Genomic DNA, 24,138 nt, shown 5'->3' on the forward strand with positions numbered 1-24,138 from the left:
AAGTTTGGGGCCCCAAGACCAGTGTTTAGATTGTGCATGTTACAAATTTCACTCTCAACAAATGAGACTCCTTGTATGCCGGTTGTTTTTTTCAAGGTGACATTGGTAGTGTAGCTTTGTAGCTAAGGTGTAAGAGATAATTAAGTTATGCCTAAAAATGATCCCATCATCTTCTTATTGAGCAAGGTGTGCACAGTTACCTCATGAAGTTTGCGTCTCGGGAGATGGGTGCTTCTCATCGCACCTACACGTGATAAACCCATGCGAGGCTTGTTACGTGTTGACTGTTTGAGTGCAGAATGATGGAAAGCCCCAGAAACATCTGTGCTAGATGCACCGTGCCTTTAGGACTGGAACAACCACTAAAAATAAGGAGCTTTTAAGTGGAATATAATATAACACCTGTAGCTGGAAACCGTTCTGCTTGTGAACTAACGTTTTTGTCTGTACGTGTGCTGCTTGGCCACAGAGAGGAAGCACAATTGCTTTAGGGGTCTGCCACTTTTGTGTTCGTTCTTTAAGCTCTTCCTGCAGTGCCTTCCACTCTTCAGAGTTCCCTTGTTTCAAGTTGGGTGTAGTTACATGTGGAAATATTTTCAATATTACAGTTTCTGTTGGTTGATTTAATGGGAAAGGGGTATTATCACATTAATTACAGCAAATACTTAGTGCCTTCACTCATCGTTCTAAGCAATTTGCATGTACTAAATCGTTTATTCCTCACAATGGCCCTATGAGGAAGATACTATTGTTGGGCCCACTTTCTAGACGAGGACGCTGAGACCGAGTGTCTAAGTAAGTTACTGAAATGACATACCCACCCGGTAAGAGGGAGAGTTGGGATTCGAACCTAGGCAGTATGGCTCCGGAGGGCCTGTTCTCACTAGTTGCTCTGTTGACTACTCTGTTAGGAGAGAAGAAAACGTGTGAAATTTAGGTCAGTTGGAAGCTTTTTCAGACTCTGACATTTTGACTGGTTTCTATTACAGAACTCCATTACTCAGAAGTAGCAGCGTTTCCTAAGAATTTTGTAGAAGGATTTACAATGCTAGTCAGAATTAACATTGCAGGCTCATCTCTGCAAGTTGAGATGTTCAGGGAATGGGAGTGAGTAGGCAGAGCTCGGCTCTGCATGAACTACATGTGATTGAAGCTTTGGGCTCTAATATTGGGCAAAAGATAGCTTTTCCTAACCCTGTTCACTGGCCAGGACTCAACAGTTGGAAAAGATCAGAAGCCAAGAAACTAATGAAGTCACAGAAATGATGTGTATTGTAATTTTTTTTTCTCTCTGTGCCTCCAGTGAACGTTTGTTAAAAATGATACGATCTTGGGGCTCCTGGGTGGCTCAGTCGGTTAAGCGTCCGACTTTGGTTCAGGTCATGGTTTCATTGCTTGTGAGTTCGAGCCCCACATCGGGCTCTGTGCTGACAGCTCGGAGCCTGGAGCCTGCTTTGGATTCTGTGTCCCCCTCTCTGCCCCTCCCCCGCTCACACTCTGACTCACTCTCTGTCTCTCTCTGTCTCTCAAAAATAAACACGAAAAGATAAGATCATGAGTTTTATTTTTTATTTATTTAAAAAAAATTTTTTTTTCAACGTTTTTTTACTTATTTTTGGGACAGAGAGAGACAGAGCATGAGTGGGGGAGGGGTAGAGAGAGAGGGAGACAGAATCAGAAGCAGGCTCCAGGCTCTGAGCCATCAGCCCAGAGCCTGACACGGGGCTCGAACTCACCAACCGCGAGATCGTGACCTGGCTGAAGTTGGACGCTCAACCGACTGCACCACCTAGGCGCCCCGATCATGAGTTTTAAAAGATGGGGATAGGGAGTCTTGGAACGGGTCTCTTGCTCTTCCCATAAGACCAGAGGTGATATGTTGTCCCCATCAACCTGTAGATGGGATTTGATTTTTGATGGGTCAACCTTCACTAATAGACTTCCATTTAGATTCTAAAGGAAATTTTAAAGTCTGTAAAGGACAGGGGTGCCTGGGTGGCTCAGTTGGTCAAGTCTTCAACTTGATTTCAGCTCAAGTCACGATCTCACAGTCCTAGGATCCAGCCCTGCATGGAGCATGGAGCCTGCTTGGGATTCTCTCTCTCCCTCTCTCTCTGTCCCTCCCCCATTCATTCTCTCTCTCTCAAACATTTTAAATTCTTTTTTTTTTTTTTTTACTACTTATTTTTTGAGAGAGAGAACGAGAACGTGCACGAGTAGGGGAGGGGCAGAGAGAGAGGGAGACACAGAATCCGAAGCAGGCTCCAGGCTCAGAGCTGTCGGCACAGAGCCTGACGCGGGGCTCGAACCCACGAAGCGTGAGATTGTGACCTGAGCTGAAGTCGGAAGCTTAACTGACTGAGCCACCCAGGTGCCCCATAAAATAAACATTAAAAAAAAAAAAGTCTGTAAAGGACAAATAATTCAGAGAACTGAAGTGAAAGGGAGAAAAGAGAATATAAAGGAAAATGCTGCTGCGCTGTTTAAATACTTAAACACTTCAAAAATTGCCAGTAAAACGATTCCCCACCTCCCCACCCCTACAGGAAACCAGATCATGAGGTTAGCATTTGTGGGTTTGGTGACAGTTTCAGTGATGTTGTGGAACCGTATTCTCGAGGGAACATAGGGATGGATTGCTCCCTGTTTTCATCTTGATTTTATTCTGTTGTGACTTGATCCATGTTTTTATTTTTGGAGACCTTCTCATCCTATGTTTTTCTTAATGATCAGATGAATGAAAAATAGTGAAGAGTCATGAGTTAAGTTTTGAACAAGGCACCATTTTTAAGGCCAGTGAGTGCCCTTCAAGCTTTCAAATCACCCGATTTTCACAAACCAGTGTTGGCACCTGAGAGACCAGGCTCATGACTCCTGGAGGGAGACTTGCAGGCTGCAGCCTGTGTCCTTCTGCCCCTATCCAGTTCCTGGCTCCTGATTTAATCCAGGGGCGGCTCACCTCCAGGAATGGACTATTACCATCTTCGGGGTTACTGTATCCATTCCCTATCACTGCTCTGCTGTAACAAATTATAGGGACTCAGTAGCTTAAAACAACATGAAGTCGTCATGTTATCTAGTTCTTTAGGTCAGAAGTCTGATATGGGTCTCACCCCTGTCACGACCCCTGCAGGACAACATTTCTTTCTAGAACACTCCAGGAGGTTCTAGAGGAGAATCTTTTCCTTGCTCTTTCCAGCCTTCTAGAGGCGTCCTGAACTTCTTGGTTCATGACCCCCGTTTTCCATTGTCAAAGACGGCAGTATTGTACGCCTTGGACTAGTCTTGTGTCTCCCTCTGACGGTAGCCAGGAAAGGATCTCTTCATTTTCTGTTTTTAAGGGCCCACGTGATTAAATTGGACCCACTTGGCTAATCTAAGATAATCTCCCCAAATCATGTCCTTAATTTGATTATATGCAGAGCCCCTTTTGTCACATAAAACAACGTATTTACAGGGTCAAGGTATTAGGGCATGGACATCATTAGGGAACCATTCATTGTTTTCCTGGCACAATTAGAATCAGAAAATTTTTAGTAAGATGACTTTAGGTGCATAACCGTCCAGTGTGAACAGTTCTACTGCCTTTTCCAGTGCTAAGAGGATGTAGTCCCAAATTTTCTACCTGAGAAGCAGCGGTCCTTGAATCCTGCTTTAACGAATCTTTCTAAACTGACTTGCCGACACTGGCCTCTGTTTGAGCTGGGATGGTTACCCCACTGGCAGTCAGGAATTAGACCGTACATGTTTGTTGATGGTTAGGCTGTCTTCCACTTTTGTCTTACTTTCCTGTCTACATTTTGTTTATAATTCAAGACTGCACTCAGATTTCTCACGACCACTAGAGTTTTCCTCATGTACCTGCTTGTTCCTTGTTCAGTTTTCCAAATGAGCCCTTTGTCCATTCATTTTGACACCTAATCATGTCAACACCTATTTTGCATTTTCGATGTCTGTGTGTCTGTGTAGGTCTTTTTTCCCCTCCATTTTGAGGGGAAAATACATACTTGAGAAATAGTTCTTTGTATTTTAATTGTAGAGCTATGTTACTTTGGACATTCACTCTAGATTCTTATGGTACAGAATCTTTAAGTTTCTCTTGCATTAAAAACATCCTGTTTTAAACTGACTTTAAATGATTTAGAACTTGTTTTCTCAGATTGCAAAAGTAGCCAATTTTGTACTAAAATGTAATCATTAAGTACAGATTGAAGCATGAAGAGTTGAAATGTGTTCTTTATTTCAAACATTGTTGATTCAGGAGTGCGGTGCACTTTTTAATTCCATTGGTTATTGGGAAAAAATACAGTCTTTTACTTTTTATGTGTTGAATTTGGTTAACTTGCCTCCTTTTCTCCCCGCTCCTTAACCTCAAACCTGTTCTGTGACACTTACTGATTTTCACTGCTGTTGTACAGAATTCCACAAAAGCACCTCTCAAAAGATCGAATGTTGAGAAAGTGACCAATGTGCAGATCCTGGTGTTGTTTGGCATCCTCTTGGTCATGGCCTTGGTGAGCTCGGTGGGGGCCCTGTACTGGAATGGGTCTCAAGGTGGAAAGAACTGGTACATCAAGAAGATGGGTAAGTGTCTGGATGGAGTGCTTGTTGAAGTAAGATTAAACCAGTTTTGGAGAATCCTTTCAAGTACGGTTTATGTGGGTGGCCATGCCCATCCTTCATTCTTTTGGCTACTCTCTATAAGGCCAGCCTTTTTGGAAGATTAGGAGTCATGTGATGAAATGAAGATGGACATATTTGGGGATTGTTTTATATTCAAATGATTATATTTTTAATGATTTTTTTGAGTTACTTTCTTAGTGGTTGCTCTTAGGGATTAATGTCTCAGTTTATGGGCATCTGCCTCTAATACTAACTTAATTCCAGTAAAATACAGAAATTTTACTCCAGTATGGATTCATTTGTTTGCCTGCTTTGTGCTATTATCATATAAATTAGGTCTATGTTATCAACCTAGTAATACATTGTTATGGTTGTTGCTTTATATAATCTAGTGTCTATTAAGCAAAAAGAAAAAAAATGTAGAGTTGTTTTTACATTAACCTACTTATTTACTATTTCTGGTACTCTTTATTTCTTCCTGTAGATTTGAGTTACCAGCTTGTGTTATTTCTTTGCTTCATAATAGCTTGGTCCTCTGATTCCTTTGTGCTGTCCTATATTACATCTGTATATAAGTCCAACGGTGCAATTTGCCGTGTTTTTTTAAATCCAAAAGAAAGGATAAAGAGAAGTACCTGTGTAATTACTTGTACTGATATCCTTTGTTCATATGGGTTTAATTCCTGTCTGGTGTCCCTTCCTTTCATCCCGGAGAATTTCCATTGGTATTTCTTGTAAGGCAGACTGGATAGCAACAAATTGTTTTCATCTTGGAATGTATTAGTTTCTCCTTTGTTTTTGAAGCAGAGTTTTGCTGATACAGGATTCTTGTAGAATTCTTGGTTGGTGTTCTTTTCCTACCAGTACCTTGCACATGCCATCTCACTGCCTTCTGGCCTCTGTTGTACTGATGAGAAGTCAGCTGTTAACCCTACTAAGTTTCCCCTTGTATGTGAGTGATTTTCCTGTTGCTGCTTTCAAAATTGTCCTGGGTTTTCCATGATTTTGAGTTTCTTTCATTTGGAGTTTGGTGGGCTTTTTGGATGTGTCCATTAATATTTTTCATCAAGCGTGGGAAGTTTTTTAGCTATGATTTATTCAAATATTGTTTCTGCCACATCTTCACTTCCTTCTCTTTCTGGCAGTTCCATTATGCACGTATTGGTCCACATGATGAGACTTCATTAGGCTCTGTTAGTTTTTCTTATTCTGTTTTCTTTCTGTTCTTCAAATTGGGTAATCTGTATTGATCTGCATTCGAGTTTGTCTGTTACTCTCCTCTGCTGCCTCATGTCTGGTCAGCTTCATGGGGATTTCTTTAATTTCAATGATCATACTCTTCTGTTTCAGAATTTCCATTTGGTTCTTCTATCTTTTTATCAGTGTTCTCTGATCAGTCGTTGTCATCGTACTTTCTTTTAATCCTTTAAACAGTTTCTTTTAGTTCTTTATAATAGCTTTGAAGTCTTTGGTCCATCATTTGGGTCCCCCTCAGAGGCATTTCTTTTTGTCTTGTTTCCTTGTATGTTTCATATTTTTGCTGTTGGTTGTTGAAACCTGGGTGCTTTAGATAATATGTTGCAGCAATTCAGGACGGTTTCCTCTTCCTCCTGGGGTTTGTTGCTGTTTTTTGTTTACCTGTTTAGTGACTTGCCTGGAAAAATTCTGTAAAGTGTTTTCTCCTGCCTCTTACTGCTCAGTTTTAGTCCCATGTTTTTAAAACTGTTGAGATGTATAGTTTAAGATATATCAAGGTTTTTAATATATTCCTATTTGTGCTACCTTTAGCCCTTACCTAACTTGAATGTTTTCATCACTGCAGAAAGAAACCCTATCCTCGTTAGCACTCACTCTTCTTGGTTTTATCTTTAAGCCTGGATTCCTAGGGTCAGCATAGCTTAGGGGTCATGCAGTGATTGGTCAGAGGTTGTGCTTAAACGCCTTGAGATAGTAAGGTCGTGCTAAAACTCCTTTGTTGTTTGATCTGTGTGTGGCTGTGGAATACCTTCAGTGTTTGGGGAATTTAAAGTCTGACCATATTCAGCCGGGGACTGGTAGTTCGCAAGTCTCTCCTAAGCAAGTGCAGCCTTGTGCGTGGACATGATTTTCTGGACCACCAGGGTGGAGTGTGATCTTTCCAAGGTTTCTTCGGTCATTTATTTCCACAGATATCCCTTTTTGATTTCTAGCTGGCCTTCTGTTTTGTTTGCTCCTACTAGTACCGTGAGATGTACGTCTTCCCTGATTGTTAGCCCCTGGGATCCCTATTCTTTGTGGCGGTGCCCTCGGCATGGCTGTTTTCGTGCTGTGTTCCAAATAATGACATCTTTCTCAGGCTAGTCCTGTCCTGACAACCTGCCTTCCTCTGGAGTCGCGGCCTGCCTCACCCTGGGATAGAATTTCTCATGGAGCTGGGGCCGGGGGCGTGAGAGCCGCAAGTCCCGTCTACCCACCCCGAACAGAATTTGAGCATCATGGCTCAAAGGGAAAGAAGAGGGAAATAGCCTCTGATTTAAATGCCAGAAGTTTCCACTTAGATTAAGTAGATATTTTTAAATGCATGCTTTTGAATTTTTTTTGTAGGCACTGTGATTAATTTCCAAGCACTTTAACTACTTGTTTTTGATAATTTTGTCCAGTTCTATTGCTTCCTGTTTTGAGAGATTTGCTAAGCTTCTTATAGAGCAATTCCAGAAGACAAATCAATTTAATGAAAAAATATTGAGAACTAAATTTGAATTTTAAAACTTTTGAATCTTTTCTTGAAGTTTTTGTTATTCCTATCTTTAAATGTATTTTGGTTAAACTGTCAAAACATTTTTTTTCCTTTTCTAATTATCTCATGCAGAAAAATCAAACACTTTTAACTGCTCAGGAGAACTATTGTTGCAGCTTTCACAAGTAGGACCAGGACTCGAGTTGTAGGTTGGATCAACACCCTTGGTTCTGTTCTTAAAATTTGGATTTGGACTGTATTATATGTCTAGCTTCAAATATGAAGACTGATACTTTCTGTACATACATAGTTTCAAAATATCATGATCTGGATAAATAAACAGCATTGGCCACTATCTTGGTATACAGGATTTGTGGGAACTGGCACTTAAATTGCCTAATGCCGGGGTGCCTGGGTGGCTCAGTCGGTTAAGCGTCCAACTTTGACTCAGGTCATGATCTCGTGGTTCATGAGTTCATCTCCCATCGGGCTGTGGGCTGACTGGTTAGAGCCTGTGTCTCCCTCTCTTTCTGCCCTTCCCCCACTCTCAAAAATAAATAAACATTAAAGCAAATAAGTAGCCTAATGTCAAATTCAAGTACTAGCTGCATGATTTATGGTGGAAGAATGGTCTCTCTGTCCCACCCATAATGCTCTCTGCTTTGTTTTCCTATGGAAAAGTTGGCGTAGCTCTGGCAAGAGCCGTCGGACTTCACGTTCGCATTGTCGGTCTTGGAGCTGTGACTTCATCTTCTGTCCTCGTTCACCTCCACTTGATTGCTTTTGTTTGGCTGAATGAACTTTTATGCATAGGGTCTCTCCTGAATGTACTCTACTTACTGACACTGTGATGATCCGAAGCAATTTTTGGCCTGTATTGAAACCTGACATTTGAAATTTCTTAATACGCGATTCTCATCAGCAGCTCTTCCTGAGCAAATTAAACCTCGGGGACATTTGTCGACTACTGGTACTTCGAGATGCTGTTTAGCAACTATATGATTCAAAAGAACAAGATAGCAAAGTGACATGTTAGAAAGAAAAGAAGCATTTGGCAGGGAAAATAGAAGCCTTGGTGGGTGAGAAGAAGTGAAGGGTTGGGGCGAAGGTCACAACAGCCACTGACCAGCTTGTGCCCCCTCCCTGTCATCCTTCACCAGCCCTTTATCTTGCCATCACAACTACCCTCTAGAACTCTACAGCTGAGTCAAACCACCACCATTGGACTAATGTCCTGGGGAGGAAAAACTCAACTGGGGCTTCAAGTCCCTACAAACTACTAATCTCCAATCCTAGCCTTTGCTTTCTTGAAACACCCATTCCCCTCAAGAGGCATTTTTAAATCCAAACCGTCAGCCGGCTGCAATCCTCCCTCCCCCCTTGCCAAGTTAAGATCATACCACTTTTTCCTTCAACCGGAGTGTCATGCTCATTAGGAAAAGAACTTTTCTCTTTTGATACGGACCTCTTTTCCCTCTCCTGGTCCCTTTTCCTGGCCACACTGACCCTACTTCTGCCTTGGATTCTGTCCTCTAGGGGTCTTGTTCCATCCTTAGGGGTCCTCCTCTGTTAAGATTTCCTTCTCTTACCTTCAGTAAATAGGCTCAAGTCTTCCTACCTCTCTCTCTTTGCCCACCACCATTGACACTTGTTTTTTTGTACCTTACACACTCTTTAGAGAATTCCAAATAGACTCTGACCTTATTAGCGAGGTTGTAGATAATCCTTACAGCCATTTGAAATGCCTATTTCTTTTCTACATCATTTTTAGTTAGCTGTCTTGTCTCTTTCTGCCAAAATTGGACTAAAGCCTCCTCCGGATGGCCTTCAGCGACTATGCCTTCCCATTGAAAAACCTCCTGTCCGGGTTTCAGCAATGCCCTACGAACTCCTCCTTCAGTAGATGTAGCCTGCTGCATGGACGGTGAGGGGCGTGCTGGCTCCTGCTTCCTCTCCTCCCCCACAACCTCCTGTTAGAAGCCAGCTCTCTGGTGGAAGGGATTCTATTAACAGTCTTGGTATGCACTGTATGCCACGTAGTAGGTGCTCACAGTGTTGTAACTCAAAGCTCTCAATTTCTACATAAACCACGAACGTCTTTTAGAGAAGTTCCACAAGAATAAAGGAAAGGGAAACCGAGTGGAGACGAACTAAAGCTCACAGATGCTCTGCTTGTCTTCCACAGACACGACCTCGGATAATTTCGGCTATAACCTGTTGACGTTCATCATCTTGTACAACAATCTGATTCCCATCAGTCTGTTGGTGACTCTCGAGGTTGTGAAATACACTCAAGCCCTTTTTATAAACTGGGTGAGTATCACAGCAGAGCTTCAAAGTTGGGTGACTGGAGCAAGGTCAACCAGTGTTTTCTCCCGTTGGCTCAGAGCCTCTCAGGCGAGCTCCCAGAAAAGGAAGAACGTGGTTAATTTAGGATTGGGTCTGGGACTTAAACTGGCCAGATGACTGGCAGGGGGTCTCTGGCAAGGCTGTCGCTGAGCCGGTGGTGGCAAGGACTAGTTGCCTGGGACCTCCGCCTCCCGGTCTGTGAAAGGGGAGGACATGGGTGCCCATTCAGGGGGTCCTTGTGAGGATTAAGTGAGATAATGGAGGCAGAGTGCTCAGTGGGCAAATGTCTTCGGGTGAGTGGGGACGAAGTGGCTGCAAACGCGTTCCTGCATTTACAGTCTAATTAGTGCCGCAGGAAAGGTCTCGTAGGTGTGTCTGTTTTAGTGTGCACCGTATATCAAATTCACCGAGACCATATACACTTGGATTCTGTTGCGAGAGTGGAGGTGGAATTTTTCAGGAGCTACCGTGGCCATTAAGCAGTGAAGTTCAGCCAGTGCTTGTAGACTGGGCGCCTTCCTGTGCATTGTTATTTGATCTTGCCGGCAACCCTGTGAATGAGGTATTGGCTGATCACAAACATGGGTTGGACTAGGTCATGCAATGATCGTCTTGCAACCAAATCTTCTGTGTGTAAATTGCATATTCTATCACAGTGTTCTCTATACTAATGGCCATTGTACTTCCCCACCCAAATGAGCATTTATACTATCAGTTGTAGCCGCTTTTCTGCGTTGATCTGAGTGAAGGACTAATGGTATTTATTTTCTGAAGCGTCCTCTCCACCCCCCTCTCTCTCTCTCAGGACACAGATATGTATTATCTAGGAAATGACACCCCTGCGATGGCCAGGACCTCAAACCTCAATGAAGAGCTGGGGCAGGTGAGAGCTTCTCTGGGAACTTTGGTAGTGGTGACACGAGTATCTGGGGAGGCCAGTGCTAGAACCATCAGACATTTTGGAAAAATAGTTCTCTGGGAATGTGGTTTTGATGTCTGAAAATATATATCTATGTCTATATACATCTATATATAGATATATATATAATATTGAAAGTACAATATTACTAAATAGAAATGTTAGTTGGTTTTCACCTGCTTTTTTGAGGCATCAGTGTATTTTATTACCTAGAAGGTACCTGCAAAAAAATTAACACAAAAACTAAAGTGCAACGTTAGTTTGGATATTAACATTGTTTATCAGGAGGAAATGATGGGGAAAACCATGATTCAGACATGCAGGTATGGGGTAACCTTACAAAACATGAGGGAACTAATTTTGAAGGGACGTAAATCTATTACATTTCTCACATGTTTTAGATTTTGTTTCTGGAACATTCCAGGGAACGAGTTTCTTTTCTGCTCTCACCTTTGAAACCCCTTTTGCCTTTAATGAGTTGTGTTTGCGTTTTATCTTCATCTTGTGTTGAAATTACTGTAAGGAAAGCCCTTTTGCACACATTGGAATTAAAGGTTGTAATTTCCTTTTATACATCTTATTTAAACCTCCCAACAGCCCTGTAAGGTGGGTGCTATATATTTATGTCAGACTAAATTTGCCTCCTCTTTGAATGCTTTTTTAGTTTTTCAGGTACAGTTAATCTCTCTTCCATGTCTCCATGACAGTCCCTCCAAATGTAAAAACAGTAAAATGAGAGACACGATAGTGATGTGGTATCTATTTCTGTCCTGAACCTTTCGAGTCTATTTGAGGGTGTGGATGTGCCCAATATGAAGTCTTTGGTTGCCTTGGTCATAGTCTAACATGGTGCTCAGTTTACCGTTGTTCTCAGGACCCGTTAAGTTGGATCCGAGTAATTGATGGATTACAAGTGCTCAAGTTGTACCCAGGATAATAATTCATCCTGATTGGGAATATGGGAAAAGTTTGCTTGGGGTCAAGCTCTACCTAGTTTTTGTTTTTTTTTTTTTTTAATTTTTTTTTTCAACATTTATTTATTTTTGGGACAGAGAGAGACAGAGCATGAACAGGGGAGGGGCAGAGAGAGAAGGAGACACAGAATCGGAAACAGGCTCCAGGCTCTGAGCAGTCAGCACAGAGCCCGACGCGGGGCTCGAACTCACGGACCGCGAGATCGTGACCTGGCTGAAGTCGGACGCTTAACCGACTGCGCCACCCAGGCGCCCCAAGCTCTACCTAGTTTTGACTTGGAACTTAAGGATAAGTTAAAATTCAACAGGCAGAATGAGAGCAAATCTTGATAATTCCTTCTTAGAAAACTTTCATTTTTAACATTGTGATATAATATTTTAATTTTTAAAAAAGAGGGGCAGAAGGAAACTCTGCTTATTGGAAGGCTGATTCTACCGAATTTTTTATACCCCTAGACCTACTGCGTGTAAAAACTTACTTACAGGGACACCTGGGTGGCTCAGTCGGTTGAGCATCCCAATCTTGGTTTTGGCTCAGGTTCGTGAGTTCAAGCCCCTCATTGGGCTCTGGGCTGGTAGCACAGAGCCTGCTTGGGATTCTCTCCAGCTCTCTCTGCCCCTCCCCCACTCACACTGTTTCTGTCTCTCTCAAAATAAATAAGTAAACTTTAAAAAAAAAACTGATGGTTGAAGCATTAATTACCCATACTTTACTGATTTTTATTTCTATGTAATATTTGACTTCTTTAGGAACATTACTAATTTTCCTTTACTTGAAGACCCTTTGATTGCTTTAAAAATAATTCATAGTGCATTTGCTTCTATCGTTTCATTAAGAGAAAGTACAGAATAAATATTCACACATTAATCCCTCTTCCATAAAATAAAGCATGGCTTCCCCCTTGTGATCCCCCTTGTGAGCAATCATGGCCCCTCTTTAGAAAACCACCGAGAAACTGGAATTTTTACAGGAGACAATTCTGTTAATTATTCTCCCTTCATCAATCCATGACCTCATTTCCCAGATGTTCTGTATCTTCTGGCCAAACTCTTTGTTTCATAGATGTGGAAAGAGGGGCCCAGAAGGAGGAGGTGACTTTTCCAGAGTCCACATTAACTAGTTTGTGTCCAGAGCCTGAACTGGGCAGCCGTCCTCCTATGCTCTTGAGCTCTTTTCCCTCTTCCCCATCACATGATCCACTGGAGAGAACATAACTCGCACAGCACATGTGCATTTGGAGTTCATCTCTTTTCCATTCAGCTAATCGTGACCTCTAGAAATTTCTCTTTTCACCTTTGTATATTGGGAGCTTTGTGTGTTAAATCTGTAAAACTTTGTATCTCAGAGGGTTCTATAATCTATAGCATGTCTATGTTGCCTTTGTGTAATCTTAACTGTTACTATGATGGAGGACCTTCATGTTTGTTCTGTGTTGTTTCGGGATGTGCTTTCTTAATCCAATTAGGAGTGGAGTGAGAAAAAATGTCTTGAGCGTTGCCCAAGTCTGAGCTTGTTGTCTTGATATATTGAACACTTAGACCAGGGTGCTGTATGAGATCGTGGGACTGTCCTGGAGAGTGATGTGTCCTTGTGGAAGGACCTAGTGCTTGTGCTTAGAGACGGATGTGGCAGCAGGACTCTTATCGAGGCCCCTCCTTTGCACGTTTCCACACAACTGCATTCTAGGCTTGGTTAGCAGACAAGGTTTTCTTGTTTCGTTTGTTTTTTAATTAAAAAAATATTTATTTATTTTGGGGGGAGGTAGAGAGTGAGCAGGGGAGGGGCAGAGAGAGAGGGAGACACAGAATCCGAAGCAGGTTCCAGGCTCTGAGCCGTCAGCACAGAGCCCGACGCGGGGCTCGAACTCACAGCGAGATCATGACCTGAGCTGAAGTCGGACACTTAACCTATTGAGCCACCCAGGGGCCCCAGTGGTCTATGCATTAAACGTATTTATATATTTAATATATAATTATAAAATATGTTGTAACATTATAATATATATAATTATAAAACGTGTTTTACTTGCTTTGAGGGAATTTACCTTTTAAAATTAATGGAGATTTTTGAAAAATAGAGAAGGAAAGACTGTATTTATTTGTGTTGATATCTTACTACAGTTTTGATGTACATCTCTTCCATTCTTTGATTTAGGTGAAATACCTATTTTCTGATAAAACTGGAACTCTTACATGCAATATCATGAACTTCAAGAAGTGCAGCATTGCTGGGGTAACCTATGGGTAAGTTTGTTTATCGCTTAAAATTTGATTTGCATTCTTCCAGCAAAACAAGTTTATTTTTAGTTGCTTAGTCAAATACCTTTTTGGTATTTGGAAAGGATATTTGTAAGAGATTTAGATATGTAGTAACTACTGAATGGGTTTAAAATGTAATGGGTCCCAACTTTGAACCGTTAACACAGTTTATTTCTGCAAATATTTACCTGGTAAGAAATCCCTGGATTTAATGTTATAAATTTAATTTTAAAACTTTAATTCTATCAATTTAACTTCTTTAAATTTATAACCTAATAATTATAAATGTCTTACTCCTATTTTTACCTGAATGCCTTTTTTTTTTTTTTTTAATTGATGTATAGCTGACATGTAACTTTGTTAGTTTCAGATGTATTACATAGTGATTCAGTGCTGGTATATATTGCAAAATGGTGCCCACAGTAAGTTAACATCTGTCACCACACATAGTTTAAACAATTGATTTTTTCTTGTGCTGCAGCTTTGAAGGTCTATTCTTTTAGCAACTTTCAAATATGCAGTATAGTATTTACTATTAACTACAGTCACAATGTTGTAGGTTAAATCCCCATGACTTATTTTATAAGCGGATGTTTATCTTTTGCACCTTTCACCCATTTTGACCACTCCCCACCCCTTGTTTCTGGCAACCACTAACCTGTTCTCTGTATCTGTGAGCTTGCTTGCTTTGTTTGTTTGTTTGTTTATCTTGGTTTCACATAAGATCATATGGGATTTGTCTTTCTCTGGCTGGCTGGTTTCACTTAACAGTACCTTCAGGGTCCATCCATGTTGTCACAAATAGCAAGATTTCCTTTTTTATGGCTGAGTAATATTGTCTTGTACATATGTACCATATTTTCTTTATCCTTTCATCCATTTATAGACAGTGAGGATGTCTTGACTATATCTTGACTATGTAAACAATGCTGCAGCAAACATGGGGTGCAGATATCATTTTGAGTTGGTGTTTTTATCTTCTTAATACCCAGAATCTTTCATAAATACCCAGAATTGGAATTGCTGGGTCATATGGTAGTTTTATTTTTAAGTTTTTGAGGAACTTCCATATGGTTCTCCATAGCAGTTACGCCAATTTACAGTCCCACCAGAAGCACACAAGAGTTTCCTTTCCTCCACCTCTTTGCCATCACGTCTTATCTCTTGTAACCATTCTAACAGGTAGGAGATGATAGCTCATTGTGGTTTTGATTTTCATTTACATGATGGTTAACACATCTTCATGTACCTGTTGGCCATCTGTTTGTATTCTTTAGAAAAATGTCAATTCAGATCTTCTGCCCGTTGTAAAAACATGTTTATTTTTGAGAGAGCAAGTGAGCGTGAGTGGAGGAGGGGAAGAGAGAGAGGGAGATAGAGAACCCAAAGTGGGCTCTGCGTGGGCAGCAGAGAGCCCGATATGCGGCTCGAGATCATGATCTGAACCGAAGTCAGATGCTTAGCCCATTGAGCCACCAGACATCCCTCCTTCTGCTCATTAAAAAAAAAAATTTTAATGTTTATTTACTTTTGAGAGACAGAGACAGAGTGTGAGCGGGTGAGGGGCAGAGAGAGGGAGACTCAGAATCCGAAGCAGGCTCCAGGCTCCAAGCTGTCAGCACAGAGCCCGACGCAGGGCTCGAACTCACAAACTGTTGAGATCATGACCTGAGCCGAAGTTGGACACTCAGCCGATGGAGCCACCCAGCCTCCCTCCTTCTCATTTTTAATCAGATTATTTTTTTTTCCATTGAGTTGCATGAGTTCTTTATGTATTTTAGATATTAACTCCTTACCACGTATATGATGTTCAAATATTTTCTTCGATTCAGTGGGTCCCTTTTCATTTTGTTGATGGCTTCCTCTGCTGTGCAGAAGCTTTGTAGTTTGGTGTAGTCCCACTTGTTTATTTTTGCTTTTTGCTGCCTTCGCTTTTGGTGTCAGATCCAAAAAAATCATCACCGAGATCAATGTCTAGGAGCTTACACCTGTATTTACTTGCAGGAGTTTTATGGTTTCAAGTCTAACGTTCAAGTCTGTAGTCCATTCTGAGTGAATTTTTGTGTATGGTGTAAGATAGCTGTCCAGTTTGTTGAAGAGATTTATCCATTTATTGAAGAGATTGTCCTTTCTCTGTTATGTATTCTTGGCACTTTTGTCAGAAATTAAGTGACCATATTGCATGGGTTCATTTCTGGGCTCTCCTTTCTGTTCCATTGATATATGTGTCTGTTTTTATGCCAGTGCTATCCTGTCTTGGGTACTGTAGCTTTGTAATATAGTCTGAAACCAGGCTGTGTCCTGTCCCTGGCTTTGTTCTTGTTTTTCGAGATTGCTTTGGCAATTTGGGTCTTTGGTAGTTCCATACAAATTATAATTATTTGTTGTTTCTGTGAAAAATGCTATTGGAATTTAAATGGGAATTACATTGACTCTGTAGATTGCTTTGGTTTGTACGGACATGTTGACAGTATAAATTCTTCTCATCCATGGACATGGAATATCTTAATATTTATTTGAGTCTTTGTATTCTTTCATGTCTTACGGCTTTCAGTGTCTCAGGTTTTGCATCTCCTTGGTTGAGATTTTTAAATTTCTCTTCTGATGATTCATTGTTAGTCTGCAGAAATACAACCGACCTTTGCTAAATTCATTTGTTTTAATAGTTACTTGGTGGACTCTTACAGTTTTCTATATATAGTATCGTGTCATCCGCAATTAGTGACAATTTTACTTCTCTCTGAATTGGGTACCTTTTATTTTTCTTGCCTGATTGCTGTGGCTGGGATATCCAGTGCTGTGTTGAATAAAAGTGGCAAGAGTGGCCATCTTTGTTTGGTTCCGGATTTTAGAGGAAAAGCTTTCGGCTTTTCACTATTAGGATGTTAGCTGTGGGCTTGTCACATGCGACCTTTATTATGTTGAGGTATGTTCCCTCTGTAGCCGTTTTGTTGAGAATGTTTGTCATAAATGGATGTTGAATTTTGTCTAATACTTTTTCTACATGTAGTGAGATGATCATATGATATTTATCCTTCATTTTGTTAATGTTGTGTGTCACATTGATGGAATATAGATGTTGAACCGTCCTTGTATCCTGGAATAAATCCCAACTGATCATGGTGCATGATTTTTTTTAACGTATTATTATATTCAGTTTGATAATACTTTGTTGAGGATATTTGCATCTGTGTTCACCAGGGGGGTGCTGGCCTCTAATTTTCTTGTGGTGCCCTTCACTGGTTTTGGTATCAGGGTAATGCTGACCTTGTAAAAACAGTTTGGGAGGTTCTCTCCTTTTCTGTTTTTAGGAAGAGTTTGATAAGTATTGGTATTCTTCTTTGAATGTTTGGGAGAATTCACTAGTGAAGTTGTCTGGATGTGACCTTTGATTGTTAGGCTATTGATTACTGACTTGATCTCCTTACTAGTAGTCAATCTAAGATTTTCTATTTCATCATAATTCAGTCTTGGTATGTTGTAGGTTTCTAGGTATTTATCCATTTATCTATTTCTTACATGTTGTCCAATTTCTTGGCATATAATTATTGATAGTATCTCTTATGAGCCTTCATATTTATATTGTATCACTTCTTTCATTACTGATTTTGAGTCCTGCTTTTTTCTGCTGAGTCTAGCTAAAGGTTTGTCAATTTTGTTTATCTTTTTAAGAACCAGCTCATAGTTTGATTGATCTTTTTTTTCCCCCCTCTATTTCATTAATTTCTGCTCTAATCTTTGCTACTTTCTTCCTTATGCTAAGGAAGTTAGTATACAAAGGACGTTGTCTCATTTGTTCTTTTTCTAGTTTTTTGAGGTGCAAAACTAGGTAATTTGGGATTTTTCTAGATTTTTCGTACAGGCATTTATCGCTGTGAACTTCCTTCTTAGAATTGCTTCTGCTACATCCCATAAGTTTTACTATGTTGTATTTCCATTTCCTTTTGTCTCCCCGTGTTTTTTTTTTTTTCTTTTTTTTTTTTATTTCTTCTCTGACCCATTGGTTGCTCAGTGGTGTGTTGTGTAATCTCCGCATATTTTTGAATTTTCAGTTTCATTCTGGTAATTGAGTTCTGGTCCTACCATTATAGTTGAAAATGATGCCTGATGTGACGTAAGTTTCCTTGAATTTGTGAAGATTTGTCTCGTGCCTAATACATGATCTGTCCCGGAGAATGTTTTGTGTGAGTGCCTCTCTTGATCAGTTTTATGAACACTCTGTTTCCCTTTCTTTGGCAGTCATTTTCCGGAATTGACAAGAGAACCATCCTCAGATGATTTTTGGTAAGTGGATTCTAGCACTTCTTGATGTCTTAGTGGGAAGGGTTTTGGAACAATTCTCTATTGTCATTTTCGCTTAAATATTTTGTTAATAAAAGTTTCATATTTCTTTTTCCAAGAGAGAACCAAATTAAAATTAAACATGAATATGCTTTTAAAAGTAATAGCGGAACTACAAGGATTTAACAAGAAATAGCCAGTCCTTCGCTTGATACCTTCCATACTTCCTGCTTCCCAGCGTAACGTCTTCAAAGTTGTGTCATACGTATTGTAGCCTGTATCAGAATTCTATTGACATGAAAGGCTGAGTCATATTCCATTGTCTGTATATACCACATTTTGTATAACCCTTCATCTGTTGATGGGCATTTGGTTTTTTCCTACTCTTGCCTGGTGTGTTTAATGCTGCCGTGCACATTGGTATAGAAGTATCTGGTCTCTGCTTTTAATTCTTATGGGTATATACCTGAAAGCGGGATTGGCGGGTCGTGTGGTAGTTTTATGTTTGATTTTTTGAGGAGCCACCAAACTGTTTTCCACAGCAGCTCCACCATTTATATTTCTGGCAGCAACACACATTTTCCCCACATCCTCGTAACACATGTTAGTTTCTGTTTCTGTTTTCAGGTACACAATAGCCATCTCAATGGGTGTGAAATGGTATCCCATTGTGGTTTTGATTGGCATTTCCCTTAGGACTAGTGATGGTGTGTGCTCATGTTTTAAGATTTATATACTAACAAAGCTGATTGGTAGGGCTACATGGGCAGGGGAGACCACGTAGTTGATGACTGACTGGTTTCCCTGTGGGATGATCGGCCGGGACCTGCAGTTTTAGTAGAGGATCTTTGGATGTCAACCTCGGTCTTCTATGTGATCAGTCGTCTTCTCATGAGGAGAACTCTCCAGGCTGTAAATCTGGCTGTGGCTGTTAAAGGAGCTGAGTAGAGGCAGAGAGTTGGTGGTCACGAAGGATGCACTTAAGAGTCCTGTCCTGGGAGAATTCCCTACCCTACCCGCTTGTGTGCCCCGTGTTGCTGGGTCCAAGGCTACTCTGATTTGACTTCTCCAAACTATAAACCTTCCATGGCTTTCTGAGTTCCAAAAAGTTCAGTTATCTGGCTGCATGGGATGAGGGGAAGGTTCCTGGAGGCAGACTCTTCCTCAGATGGATCTGGAACCCCTCCTGCTTCCCACTTTCCCTTTATGGGACAGGCACCTCAGGCTGCCATTTGCTCAGCTTCCGCAAGATTCTGCTAGGGGCATCAGTTGGTATTCTAGTCTCTTCACCGCACAAGCTGTTGGTTTCTGCTCTGCTAAACTCCCACGTCCAGAGTTCAGGCTGACCTCGGCTGTGGTCCCTTCTTCCGTCGTCTTTGTTTCCAAGAAGGGGTTTCAGGAGGAAGTGGGGATACAGGAATATATTTAACCCTTCACATTTTCTTCAGTGTGATAGCAGCACACCGCCATTGTATCAAGTTTTATCGGTTCCTTTCTCACAATGTTTGCCTCCTTCTCTCTTCTACGTATGAGTTCTGACCATAAATGAATGCCTAGATACAATACAAGAATTGTTCCTATTTTACCTGCTTTGAGGTAAATACTCAGAAATTTTCCCTGGTAGACGTGAGAGAACAGCTAAAATGACAAAGTGTTGACCCCTGCCTCTGTTTTTTCTTGTAACTATGTCGTTGTTTATAATGAACATATAAAATACTCTGCTTATAGTAAGGCTAAAGATTTTCTACCTCGAGGTCTGAAATAATATGCATTATTCCAAATCTTCAAAAGCTTAATATAAATCTATAGGCTTTTTAGGTGTGATTCTTCTTCAAGACAAATTCTTACTAGGTGTGGGTAGATTTTAAAGAAATTTTTGAACTGAATAAGTATTTTCTGTTCTCTCTCACAGCCGGATACCTCCTCCCCCTAGTGACTCATGTGACTTTGATGATCCTAGGCTCTTGAAGAACATTGAAGATCATCATGTAAGGCCACTGTTTTGCTTCTAGAATGTTCCATAGCTTATGGTGTACTTTTATTTACGTGTATGTGTGCTGCCTTGAAATTTATAATTTTGGACCTTGGGGAGGAGATGTGGTTTTACTTTTCTGGAGTTAGTATTCAGGGAAGTGATCTGAAATAAATGCTCTGTGGTTAACACTCTGCCTGGTAACGCAAAGCTGAATTAAATACGTGGTGGAAATCCAAAGTCTCACGTCAAGATGAAGACGAGTCTCAATATGGAATTCGCCAACATTTCAGATTTCTCCTGCTCTTTAAGATTTCTGCAGTACCATTTCTTCACGGTTGTGCATCTAAGAGGTCATGCATTTTGAAGGACACTTGCTTTATGCTTGGACCAGGAGAATTTAGGGAAGAAAAGGAGGGCAGAAGAGCATGTTGCATTTATAGCATCCTATCGTGTGCCAGACATTTGACGCGTATTTCCTTTAGCGCTGGAGTCACCCCAGAGAAGTGATAGGAAGCTGCGTGGAAATATCAACTTGGCCAAGAGTTACCAGCAAACAAAAGTAGATATGAGACTCAGAACCTAAGTCTGGTTGATTCTTAACTCTGACATCACATTATCTCTACTATTCTGACAAACTGGGATTAACTACAGGGTCGCCTAAATTCATTTGAAAAGCTACTTTGAAAAATACCAACTTAGAAAAGTCTTTAGGGATGAAGGCATTTTGCAACCTGTTTAATCAGTGTGAATTCCATCTGATTTTTTTTCTGAAAAAAAATTTAAAGTTAGGTAAACTTGAGCAAAATTAAAAGTTCATCATTCCAACATTTTGTTAAGATGCAGATCTATTTCAAACTTTCTCTAAATTCTCAGTGAGGAAATTTCCTGTTCTCTGCTGCACTTGCCCATTTGTTAACGGTGAAATCTTCCTAGGCACGATTCTCAAATGCGTGCATGTAAGGCACCCACGCCCACCGGCTGGGATGCGGACTTTCTGCCTCAGTGCCCGGTGGTGCTGATGAAGTGGTCCCAGACCACACAACGGATGCTGCTGAAGTCCGTGCCCTGTATCATAGTCACAGGCATCGATGTGTTCTCTTTTTTTTGAATTAAAAAAAAAAATTTTTTTTAACGTTTATTTATTTTTGAGACAGAGAGAGACAGAGCGTGAACAGGGAAGGGGCAGAGAGAGAGGGAGACAGAATCCGAAGCAGGCTCCAGGCTCTGAGCCATCAGCACAGAGCCTGACGTGGGGCTCGAACGCACGGACCGCGAGATCATGACCTGAGCCGAAGTTGGACGCCTAACCGACTGAGCCACCCAGGCGCCCCCCTTTTTTTTGAATTTTGATAGTAGCCGTTTGGTCCAGCTGCTAGGCTAGAGGTTCTCCAAGCTGAAGAGTGGCATCTGAGAAGAAGCTTCTGTGGAGGGTGGCAGCTTAATCACGGATATCCAAGGCTTCATGGGCACAGTGAGGGCTTGCTTTCTGAAAGAGGACTCCAGCATTCCCGAATAGTGTTTAGAGGGTATTTAGGTGACTAAATGTGTCTGTTCAAGTTGGGGTGGAGAATGGGAAAGGACGAAGGTGGAAGGGTGACCTAGAGGCTTGGGGAACTGTACTTAGTCTCCTTTCAAGTTTGTTTTCCTGGCCCAGATCAGTGGGTGAGGAAACAGCAGAGCAAGTGAGGTGAGCCTCGTGCTTGGGGTCCCTCGGAATCCCAGGGAAAGCTCAGAAACGGCACGCGAGTGGATCCGAATTTAAATAAGAGACTCATTCATCTACTCATTCATTTAGCAAACAGCTTAAGGGCCTGGTTGATATGAATCACCTTGCTAGGTACTGGGGGAAGAGATGAGTAAGAAAACATTCAGGGGATTTTTATTAGTTGGGGAAACAGATGTAAAATCGTTAGGAGTCATTGTTTACCTTTGTGGCGTGGGGGGGGGGGTACGATACCTCTCCCCAAGAAAGCGATTTCATTTTGTGTAGGTGGAGGAGTCTGATCTCTTTGGTGGGTGTTGGGGCTAACAGAATCGTTGAAATGTGGGCATCGTGGGCACCCACAGTGAATGGTAACTCGCATTCACCGAGTGTGGGCCGGTGTAGAAAATCAGTGCACAGGGGGCAAATCCTCATTTGGAGAAGAGATCGTGGGGAGACAGTCTACATTTGCTGCTGGGATCCCCAACCTTGAAATCTTGAAATACCGAGCTCAGCTAATTTGTATATTCGTACAGATGTTCTCTTCAAAGCTGAACCCGCGCGCGGGTGCGGTTTCTGACCATCGGCCGCATGCTCGGTCCTCTTTTGGCATTCGAGTGGAGACCTGACATGTATTAGGATCCTCTAACAGGAGCCTTTCCTGCCCCGGGGCCGATGGCATGCATTTCTGGAAGGAGCCCTACTCTCTGGAGAAGTTAGTGCTGCTTTTTTTCATCCATTGCCACCTCACCAGCTGCCGTCCTGAGCCAGATTTCCTTTCATTCCAGTGGGAAGGCCGTCGAGAGTAGTGGCGCAGGGCCAGCACTATTTTCATGAGGGAATCCCTGGCTCAGTGAGGTTATCATAAGCATCGATGAACACATGGAGACTTAAAAAAATTTTTTTTAACGTTTATTTATTTTTGAGACAGAGACAGAGCATGAACGGGGGAGGGGCAGAGAGAGAGGGAGACACAGAATCGGAAGCAGGCGCCAGGCTCTGAGCCGTCAGCCCAGAGCCCGACGCGGGGCTCGAACTCACGGACCGCGAGATCGTGACCTGAGCCGAAGTCGGACGCTTAACTGACTGAGCCACCCAGGCGCCCCAAGAAAGATTTTTTTTAATTTTTTATTTTATTTATTTATTTTTTTTAATTTTTTTTTTTAACGTTTATTTATTTTTGAGACAGAGAGAGACAGAGCATGAACGGGGGAGGGGCAGAGAGAGAGGGAGACACAGAATCGGAAGCAGGCTCCAGGCTCCCAGCCGTCAGCCCAGAGCCTGACGCGGGGGTTGAACTCACGGACCGCGAGATCGTGACCTGAGCTGAAGTCGGACGCTTAACCGACTGAGCCACCCAGGCGCCCCGAACACATGGAGACTTTAAAGGATATTTTAATAATCTGGACACTCAGAGTTCAATGAGGGTGTGATACGGCCATGGACTGGAGAATTTATTTTCTATTATTTTAGCAAAAGCCTACTTGCCTATGTTCACCACTTTTTAAAGGTGTGCTTGAAGCCTTCTAGGGTATATTCTACATCTTGGCTACTGTGTTATAATTACCCCACTGACATTTAACATGTAGCTCGACTATAAATAATGAGGACCATAGGCTACAGTATTTTTCTTTCAGAAAATCGGGATTAGATTTAATGTACTTCATGGATTTTTAAAACATTTTAAGTACAGAGCTTCTTAGATCACTTGGTTATTTTGCCAAAATAGGATTGAGGAGAGGGAAGAAGCATTTCAGGATTTTAGCCTATGGATATCCCACATTCCTATCTAAATTGTCTTGGGACCGTTGACTAAAATTAAAGCATTTGGGCCAAGAAAACCTTTGCTTTCCTCCCAAGGGAATACCTCCATATGCTACAGATTTTTTGTTTTTCCTGGGTCATCATTTCTGATTTTCTGGGTCCTTTAAGACTATGTTTTAAGCTTTGTGTAGGCTGATAGCCAAGGTGGAATTTGCCTGTTAAAGAATCCACCTACGGAAAATTTCAAGGAACAAGTTCATGTGGTCCTTTGTTTACATTGCTAACCAATGACTTCCTATTTGTGGGATAATTTCCCAAAGATTTACCAAGGAAGAACACATATGGGTTTTTCTCTTTTTTTTTTTTTTTGAGTCATTATGCCTAAGACTTTTGAGCTTGAGTCTTGAAGAAGAAATTATCTGTATATGTATTTAAGTACTTTATAGCTGTGATTTGGCATGCCAATTTTAGACATGCCTACTTTTCTATGTTTTACATTCATCAAATACTCATTTCTAGATATAGAAAGCATTTTGTGCAGATTAAAATCTATTAAATGGAGGACAGGTATTTTAT

General features: G+C 41.4%; 1 protein-coding gene across 1 annotated transcript in view; it reads left to right on the forward strand.

Moving 5' to 3' along the window:
* Positions 1 to 24,138, forward strand: part of LOC115508933 (phospholipid-transporting ATPase IB) — a 599,908-nt gene that overhangs the window by 154,387 nt on the left and 421,383 nt on the right. Inside the window, exons 11-16 of the mRNA XM_030308008.1 lie at positions 4,419 to 4,584; positions 9,525 to 9,652; positions 10,494 to 10,571; positions 13,737 to 13,825; positions 18,080 to 18,124; positions 20,034 to 20,109. Of these exons, the coding sequence (XP_030163868.1) occupies positions 4,419 to 4,584; positions 9,525 to 9,652; positions 10,494 to 10,571; positions 13,737 to 13,825; positions 18,080 to 18,124; positions 20,034 to 20,109 (582 nt within the window). The remainder of the gene's footprint in view (positions 1 to 4,418; positions 4,585 to 9,524; positions 9,653 to 10,493; positions 10,572 to 13,736; positions 13,826 to 18,079; positions 18,125 to 20,033; positions 20,110 to 24,138) is intronic.

Source organism: Lynx canadensis, chromosome A1 (genome assembly GCF_007474595.2).
Source record: "Lynx canadensis isolate LIC74 chromosome A1, mLynCan4.pri.v2, whole genome shotgun sequence".
In the NCBI taxonomy this organism is placed as follows: domain Eukaryota; kingdom Metazoa; phylum Chordata; class Mammalia; order Carnivora; family Felidae; genus Lynx; species Lynx canadensis.